This window comes from Lampetra planeri, chromosome 69 (assembly GCF_965212315.1).
Source record: "Lampetra planeri chromosome 69, kcLamPlan1.2.h2, whole genome shotgun sequence".
In the NCBI taxonomy this organism is placed as follows: Eukaryota; Metazoa; Chordata; class Hyperoartia; order Petromyzontiformes; family Petromyzontidae; genus Lampetra; species Lampetra planeri.
The window spans coordinates 991,340-1,000,754 of NC_136174.1; the positions used below are offsets into that span (position 1 = coordinate 991,340).

At 54.1% G+C, this 9,415-nt stretch overlaps 1 protein-coding gene across 1 annotated transcript; it reads right to left on the reverse strand.

Moving 5' to 3' along the window:
• Positions 1–264: 264 nt before the first annotated feature.
• Positions 265–9,160, reverse strand: LOC144737400 (solute carrier family 2, facilitated glucose transporter member 5-like). Its single transcript, XM_078620080.1, has 6 exons — positions 9,155–9,160; positions 8,506–8,616; positions 7,157–7,258; positions 5,379–5,454; positions 2,142–2,269; positions 265–640 (listed from the first exon to the last, which is right to left on the reverse strand). The coding sequence occupies exons 1-6, from the start codon at positions 9,158–9,160 to the stop codon at positions 341–343; spliced, it is 723 nt and encodes a 240-aa protein (XP_078476206.1). The 3' UTR covers positions 265–340.
• Between the last annotated feature and the right edge of the window lie 255 nt (positions 9,161–9,415).

Sequence of the window (9,415 nt, forward strand, 5' to 3'; positions counted from 1 at the left end):
GTAGTGTAGTGTATAGTGTAGTGTATAGTGTAGTGTAATTGTGTAGTGTAATTGTGTAGTGTAGTAGTGTATAGTGTAGTGTATAGTGTAGTGTATACTGTAGTGTATATTAGTGTAGTGTAGTTTATAGTGTAGTTTAGTGTGTAGTGTAGAATAGTGTAGTGTGTAGTGTAGTGTATAGTAGTCTAGGGTATAAAAAACATAGGAAGAAATAGGTGCTCACAAGTACCCGCATGCAGTTAATGCACTTAAACTCAGCAAAACTTAATTCCTTGCCAAAGGTTTAATCTGTCCGCTGCTTTGAACATCTCAACACAACCGCCTGAAATGGCCAAAATGCTCACAGCTGCGTCAACATTGACACCGTCCCAATGTCCTCCTCCTCCTCGATCGCTCGCATGGCAGCGACGGCGGTGGTGGTGGGTGGCTTCCCATTCGGCCCCCCAATCGACCCCCCAGTGGGGGCCCCGTTGGGCCCCCCAGCGTGTCCCCCGTTCGCCCCGAGGCTCATCTGCTGCAGCTGGCGGGAGATGTCGAGGAAGGAGCGGTTCCTGGTCTCGGGAAGGAGACGGAACACGAGGAGGGAGGCGGCGATGCAGTCGGCGAAGAAGATGAGGTAGCAGTAGGGGCCCGTGGACTTCTGTGTTGGGGCGACACAGACGTAGTGGAGTCGTGTATAGTGTAGTGTAGTAGTGTATAGTGTAGTGTATAGTGTAGTGTATAGTGTAGTGTAATTGTGTAGTGTAGTAGTGTATAGTGTAGTGTATAGTGTAGTGTATAGTGTAGTGTATAGTGTAGTGTAATTGTGTAGTGTAATTGTGTAGTGTAGTAGTGTATAGTGTAGTGTATAGTGTAGTGTATAGTGTAGTGTAATTGTGTAGTGTAGTAGTGTATAGTGTAGTGTATAGTGTAGTGTAATTGTGTAGTGTAGTAGTGTATAGTGTAGTGTAAACAACAACAACGACGACAACGGCGACGACGATGATGGTGATGACGCCGACGATGATGATAACGACGATTATGATGACGATGCTGATGACGATGATCATGTTGACGACGATGACGACGATAATGATGATAATGATGATGAGGACGAAAATGACGACGGCGATGACGATGATGACAATGATGACGATTATGATTATCACGAAGATGATGATGACGATGATGGCGATGATGATGACGATGGCGATGATGGCGATGATGACAATGATGACGACGACAATGACGACGATGACGACGATAACGATGATGATGGGTTTGTAGCTGTTCCTTGATGATATCAGCAGGCGGGGTGGTGACTGTGGGTTTTCATTTGCGGCGAGCACTTTGTGCGTAAGGATAAACATCACACGTGGTCCGCACCCAGTACACACACACAGGAGGAGGAGGGAGACACGTGTAGGAAGAGGTGGGGGGGGGGGTGAGGAGGGAGGGAGGGTGGAGAGGGGATAGGAGGGAGGGAGGGAGGGTGGAGAGGGGATAGGATGGACAGGAGGGGGGGGGATGAGGGGGGGGGGAGGAGGAGGGAGACACGGGGAGGAAGAGGTGGGGGGGGGATGAGGAGGGAGGGAGGGTGGAGAGGGGATAGGATGGACAGGAGGGGGGGGGATGAGGGGGGGGGAGGAGGAGGGAGACACGGGGAGGAAGAGGTTGGGGGGGGATGAGGAGGGAGGGAGGGTGGAGAGGGGATAGGATGGACAGGAGGGGGGGGGATGAGGGGGGGGGGGGAGGAGGAGGGAGACACGGGGAGGAAGAGGTGGGGGGGGGGGATGAGGAGGGAGGGAGGGAGGAGAGGGGATAGGATGGGCAGGAGGGTGGGGAGGGGATGAGGAGGGAGACACGTGGATGAAGAGGGGGGGGGAGAGGAGGAGGGAGACACGGGGAGGAAGAGGTGGGGGGGGGATGAGGAGGGAGGGTGGAGAGGGAATAGGATGGGCAGGAGGTGGGGGGGATGAGGGGGGGGGGGAGGAGGAGGGAGACACGGGGAGGAAGAGGTGGGGGGGGGGGGGGATGAGGAGGGAGGGAGGGTGGAGAGAGGGGATAGGATGGGCAGGAGGGGGGGGGGGATGAGGAGGTGGGGGGGGAGACACGGGGAGGAGGTTGTGGGTGGGTGGGTGGGTGAGTGACGGGAGGCGCACCATGAGGAATGGGAAGAGTAGGCCAATGACGAAGAAGCTTGCCCAGTAGACGGAGCCGCTGATCATGTAGGCTGCGGGGCGAGCGTCCTGAGTGAAAAGCTCCGCGGGGAGCAGTCCCACGATCCCAGCTAGCGGAGAGAGAACCAGTAGTAGTAGTACCAGTAGTAGTAGTATCAGTAGTAGTAGTAGTATCAGCAGTAGTAGTACCAGTAGTAGTAGTAGTATCAGCAGTAGTAGTAGTATCAGTAGTAGTAGTACCAGCAGTAGTAGTACCAGTAGTAGTAGTACCAGTAGTAGTAGTACCAGTAGTAGTAGTAGTAGTAGCAGCAGTAGTAGTAGTAGTACCAGCAGTAGTAGTACCAGTAGTAGTAGTACCAGTAGTAGTAGTACCAGCAGTAGTAGTAGTAGTACCAGCAGTAGTAGTACCAGCAGTAGTAGTACCAGCAGTAGTAGTACCAGTAGTAGTAGTATCAGTAGTAGTAGTACCAGTAGTAGTAGTACCAGTAGTAGTAGTACCAGTAGTAGTAGTACCAGTAGTAGTAGTACCAGCAGTAGTAGTACCAGTAGTAGTAGTACCAGTAGTAGTAGTACCAGCAGTAGTAGTAGTAGTACCAGTAGTAGTAGTACCAGCAGTAGTATCAGCAGCAACACTCGTAGGAAGCTTCGGAAAATGAAGATCAGGTGGGTGAGTGGGTAGGTGGGTGACAGGGTGAGTGGGTGAGTGGGTGGGTGAGTGAGTGGGTGAAGGAGTAGGTGAGTGGGTTAGTGGGTGGGTGAGTGGGTGAGTCAGTGAGTGGGTGAGTGGGTAGGTGAGTGGGTGAGTGAGTGAGTGAGTGAAGGGGAAAGTGAGTGGGTGGGTGGGTGGATGAGTGGGTGAGTGGGTAGGTGAGTGGGTGAGTGGGTGGGTGAGTGAGTGGGTGAAGGTGTAGGTGAGTGGGTGAGTGGGTGGGTGAGTGAGTGGGTGAAGGGGAAAGTGAGTGGGTGAGTGGGTGAGTGGGTGGGTGAGTGGGTGAGTGAGTGGGTGAGTGAGTGAATGGGTGGGTGAGTGGGTAGGTGAGTGAGAGAGTGGGTGAGTGGGTAGGTGAGTGAGTGAGTGGGTGGGTGAGTGAGTGAGTGGGTGAGTGAGTGGGTGAGGGGGTAGGTGGGTGAGTGGGTAGGTGAGTGAGTGAGTGGGTGAGTGAGTCGGTGAGTGAATGGGTGAGGGGGTAGGTGAGTGAGTGGGTAGGTGAGTGGGTAGGTGAGTGAGTGAGTGGGTAGGTGAGTGAGTGAGTGAGTGAGTGAGTGAGTGAGTGAGTGAGTGGGTGGGTGAGTGAGTGGGTGAGTGGGCGGGTGAGTGGGTGAGTGAGTGAATGAGTGGGTGGGTGGGTGAGTGATTGGGTGAGTGGGTGAGTGGGTAGGTGAGTGAGTAGGTGAGTGAGTGGGTAGGTGAGTGAGTGGGTGAGTGAGTGGGTGAGTGATTGGGTGAGTGAGTGGGTGGGTGAGTGAGTAGGTGAGTGGGTGAGTGAGTGGGTGAGTGAGTGGGTGAGTCAGTAGGTGAGTGAGTGGGTGGGTGAGTGGGTGGGTGAGTGAGTGGGTGGGTGGGTGAGTGAGTGGGTGGGTGGGTGGGTGAGTGGGTAGGTGAGTGAGTGAGTGGGTAGGTGAGTGGGTGGGTGGGTGAGTGAGTGAGTGGGTAGGTGAGTGGGTGAGTGAGTGGGTGAGTAGGTGAGTGAGTGGATAGGTGAGTGAGTGAGTGGGTGAGTGGGTAGGTGAGTGAGTAGGTGAGTGAGTGGGTAGGTGAGTGAGTAGGTGAGTGAGTGAGTGGGTGAGTGATTGGGTGAGTGAGTGGGTGGGTGAGGTAGTGAGTGAGTGGGTGAGTGGGTAGGTGAGTGAGTAGGAGAGTGAGTCGGTAAGTGAGTGGGTAGGTGAGTGAGTGGGTGAGTGAGTGAGTGAGAGAGTGGGTGAGTGGGCGAGTGAGTGAGTGAGTAGGTGAGTGAGTGAGTGGGTGGGTGGGTGAGTGGGTGGGTGAGTGAGTGAGTGAGTAGGTGAGTGAGTGGGTAGGTGAGTGAGTGGGTGGGTGGGTGAGTGGGTGGGTGGGTGAGTGGGTGAGTGAGTGAGTGAGTGAGTGGGTGAGTGAGTGGGTGAGTGAGTGAGTAGGTGAGTGAGTGGGTAGGCGAGTGAGTGAGTGAGTCAGTAGGTGAGCGAGTGGGTGGGTGAGTGGGTGGGTGAGTGAGTGAGTAGGTGAGTGAGTGGGTAGGTGAGTGAGTGGGTGAGTGAGTGGGTGGGTGAGTGGGTGAGTGAGTCAGTAGGTGAGTGAGTGGGTGGGTGAGTGGGTGAGTGGGTGAGTGAGTGAGTGAGTGAGTGGGTGAGTGAGTGAGTGGGTAGGTGAGTGAGTGGGTGAGTGAGTCGGTGTGTGAGTGAGTGAGTGGGTGAGTGAGTGAGTGAGTAGGTGAGTGAGTGGGTAGGCGAGTGAGTGAGTCAGTAGGTGAGTGAGTGGGTGGGTGAGTGGGTGGGTGAGTGAGTGGATAGGTGAGTGAGTGAGTGGGTGAGTGAGTGAGTGGGCGAGTGAGTGAGTGAGTGGGTAAGTGAGTGGGTAGGTGAGTGAGTAGGTGAGTGAGTGGGTGAGTGGGTGAGTGAGTGGGTAGGTGAGTGAGTGGGTGGGTGGGTGAGTGGGTGAGTGAGTGAGTGAGGGGGTAGGTGGGTGAGTGGGTAGGTGAGTGAGTGGGTGAGTGAGTGGGTGAGTGAGTCGGTGAGTGAATGGGTGAGGGGGTAGGTGAGTGAGTGGGTAGGTGAGTGAGTGGGTGTGTGAGTGGGTAGGTGAGTGAGTAGGTGAGTGAGTGGGTGAGTGGGTGAGTGAGTGGGTGAGGGGGTAGGTGGGTGAGTGGGTAGATGAGTGAATACGTGAGTGAGTGGGTGAGTGAGTGGGTAGGTGAGTGAGTAGGTGAGTGAGTAGGTGAGTGAGTGAGCGAGTGGGTGAGTGAGTGGGTAGGTGAGTGAGTGGGTAGGTGAATGAGTGAGTGGGTGGGTGAGTGGGCGAGTGGGTCAGTGAGTGAATGGGTGGGTGAGTGGGTAGGTGAGTGAGTGAGAGAGTGGGTGAGTGGGTAGGTGAGTGAGTGGGTAGGTGAGTGAGTAGGTGAGTGAGTGGGTAGGTGAGTGAGTAGGTGAGTGAGTGAGTGGGTGGGTGAGTGGGTGGGTGAGTGGGTGAGTGAGTGAGTGGGTGGGTGAGTGGGTGGGTGGGTGAGTGAATGTGGCATTCCTCACCGGGTCCCATGCCCAGGCTGACGATGAAAGTGAAGGTCATGGCCACACTCAGGTAGGACATCCAGCGGATGGTCGTCTGGAGGAGACCGACATGCAGACACACACGTGGTGATGGTGGTGGTGATGGTAGCGGTGGTGTTGATGGTGGTGGTGATGGTGGTGGTGATGGTGGTGGTGATGATGGTGGTGGTGATGGTAGCGGCAGTGTTGATGGTGGTGGTGATGATGGTAGTGATGATTGTGATGGTGGTGTTGATGGTGGTGGTGGTGGTGATGGTGGTGGTGTTGATGGTGGTGGTGGTGATTGTGATGGTGGTGATGGTGGTGGTGATGGTGGTGGTGATGGTAGCGGCGGTGTTGATGGTGGTGGTGATGATGGTGGCAGTGGTGTTGATGGTGGTGGTGGTGATGGTAGCGGTGGTGGTGGTGGTGATGGTGGTGGTGGTGATGGTGGTGTTGATGGTGGTGATGATTGTGATGGTGGTAATGGTGGTGGTGATGGTGGTGGTGGTGATGATGGTGGCAGTGGTGTTGATGGTGGTGATGGTGGTGGTGATGATTGTGATGGTGGTAATGGTGGTGGTGATGGTGGTGGTGATGATGGTGGCAGTGGTGTTGATGGTGGTGGTGATGGTAGCAGTGATGTTGATGGTGTTGGTGGTGATGGTGGTGGTGGTGGTGGTGGTGATGGTGGTGTTGATGATGGTGATGATTGTGATGGTGGTGGTGATGGTGGTGGTGATGGTAGCGGTGATGTTGATGGTGGTGATGATGGTGGTGATGATAGTGATGGTGGTGATGTCAACATCTTCACGGGGAGAGAGAGAGATGCAGACTCTAAATATACAGCAACAGGCATCGTCAGGGTCCAGGATCGAACCCTGGATTCATACATATTTTGGGCTGCTACTAAAAAAAAATGCCTAAATAACGGGGTGGACCCCCCCCCCCTAATTCGTAGAGCCGCTGGCCATTCGTGGCGGGCAGGGCGGCGTCTGTAGGATGAATGGGGGGGATTGTTGTATACCATTGGAACCTCATTTGCCAGTAAAAAAACATGATAATTTTACCCTTCTATCTGGCAACAAAACTGACACCTTTTTTACAAGGAGTCATGTTTGCATAGACCACAATACCTGCAGCCATAATGCAAACAAAAAACATAACTCTGATAATATATGTACTGTTCTTGAAGTTGATTGGTCCACACTCGAGACAGCTTTCCTTAGAGCCTAGTCTCACATGGTGTTGAACCAGATGACGCCAAAAGGCGCACAACTCAAAGACAATGCACCATCAGAGTATGAGAGCTCGAGTTGAAGCATTTACACCATTGAAACCTCATTTGCCAGTAAAAAACATGATAATTGGTCTTTTACCCTTCTATCTGGCAACAAAACTGACACCTTTTTTACAAGGAGTCATGTTTGCATAGACCACAATACCTGCAGTCATAATGCAAACAAAAAACATAACTCTGATCATGTTTGTACTGTTCTTGAAGTTGATTGGTCCACACTCGAGACAGCTTTCCTTGGAGCCTAGTCTCACATGGTGTTGAACCAGATGACGCCAAAAGACGCACAACTCAAAGACAACGCACCATCAGAGTATGAGAGCTCGGGGTGAAGCATTTACACCATTGGAACCTCATTTGCCAGTAAAAAACATGATACAGTAATTGGTTTTTTACCCTTCTATTTCCAACCCATGTGAGACTAGGCTCTAAGGAAAGCTGTCTCGGGTGTGGACCAATCAACTTCAAGGACGCCTCTGACCTGGAGGACCATCGACACGGCGATGAGAAAGCAGCAGGCGCCCATGGACGCGAAGCCGAACATCAACAGCGGGCGTCGGCCCACCAACTCGATCAGAACCCCCTGGAGATGGAGATGGAGCGAGACGAGGAGGGAGGGAGGAGAGAAGGTGGGAGGGGAGGGGCAGGAGGAGGAGGGGGAGACGAGGGATGAGAGACACTCAGTCTTACTCACCCCACCCACTCATCTACTCAACCATTCACTCACCCACCCACTCAAATATTCATCCACTCGCTCACCCACTCACTCACCCACCTACTCACCCACCTACTCACCCACCTACTCACCCATCCACTCACCCACCCACCCACTCATTTACTCAACCATCCACTCACCCACCCACTCAAATATTCATCCACCCGCTCACCCACTCACTCACCCACCCACTCACCCACCTACTCACCCATCCACTCACCTACTCACCCACCCACCCACTCACCCACCCACCCACTCACCCACTCACTTAACCATCCACCCATCCGCTCACCCACCCACCCATCCGCTCACCCACCCACTTACCCACCTACCGACCTACTCACCCATCCACTCACCTACTCACCCATCCACTCACCCACTCACCCACCCACTCACATATTCACCCACCCACTCACCCACCCACTCACATATTCACCCACCCACTCACCCCACCCACTCACCCACCCACCCACTCACTCACCCACCCACCCACCCACTCACATATTCACCCACCCACCCATTCACCCACCCACTCACCCACCCACCCACTCACCCACCCACCCACTCACCCACCCACCCACCCACCCACTCACCCACCCACCCACCCACTCACCCACCCACCCACCCACCCACCCACTCACCCACCCACCCACTCACCCACCCACCCACCCACCCACCCATTCACCCACCCAACCACCCACCCACCCACTCACCCACCCACCCACCCATCCACTCACCCACCCCACCCACCCACTCACCCACTCACCCACCCACTCACCCACCCACTCACCCACCCACTCACCCACTCACCCACCCACTCACCCACTCACCCACCACTCACCCCACCCACCCACTCACCCACCCACCCACCCACTCACTCACCCACTCACTCACCCACTCACCCACTCACTCACCCACTCACCCACTCACTCACCCACTCACCCACTCACCCACCCATCCGCTCACCCACCCACCCACTCGGCAGCGACCATCACCAAATCATTCCATCCGTCAGGGTGATGACCTTTCCCGTGATCTCCACCTCCCTCCCCCCAGCTCCCTCCTCCCTCCCCTACCCCCCCCTCCCCCTCCTTCTCAACCTCCCGCGGACTCACGCAGACAATGGAAGAGGTCAGCTCGGCCATGCCCGTTCCCACCGTCACGTAGCGAATCTCGCCAGCTGGGATGCCCGCCTCCTTGAACAGGTACGAGGCGTAGAAGTAAATCTGCCAGGGAAGGGGAAGAGACACCGCAGTGGTGCGAGAGAAGTTCAAAAGAACGCACACACTCACAGTAAGGCCTGTAGACTCACACAGAGAGCCATAGACTCACAGAGAGAGCCATAGACTCACAGAGAGAGCCATAGACTCACATAGAGAGCCATAGACTTACCCAGACCCGTAGACTCACAGTGAGGCCTGTAGACTCACATAGAGAGCCATAGACTTACCCAGAGCCATAGACTCACACAGAGAGACATAGACTCACACAGAGACCCATAGACCCATCACACAAAGACCCATAGACTCACACAGAGACCCATAGACTCACACAGAGAGCCATAGACTTACCAGAGCCATAGACTCACACAGAGAGCCATAGACTCACATAGAGAGCCATAGACTTACCCAGACCCGTAGACTCACAGTGAGGCCTGTAGACTCACATAGAGAGCCATAGACTTACCCAGAGCCATAGACTCACACAGAGAGCTACAAAAAATATATAAATGTATATCACCGAATCGGAAGATTGATGACGTACACACATAGGTTTCACACTGAACGTTTAAAGGGTCAATGATGGTGCTGATGGTAAGTACACGTACACATGTAAGTCATCGGAACAGTAAAAATTAACCCGTAAAAACAAAGTTTTTCACTCTAAATCCTTTATATGCGTGGCGGCTAGACTCCTGTCGTCCTGTGGCTTGAGATGGCTGCCACCTATGGGTCAGATGATTGTTTTCCAGCATTAAGCAATTGGTAATTAAATATTTTTAAAAAATTCCCTAGACAGTGTAAA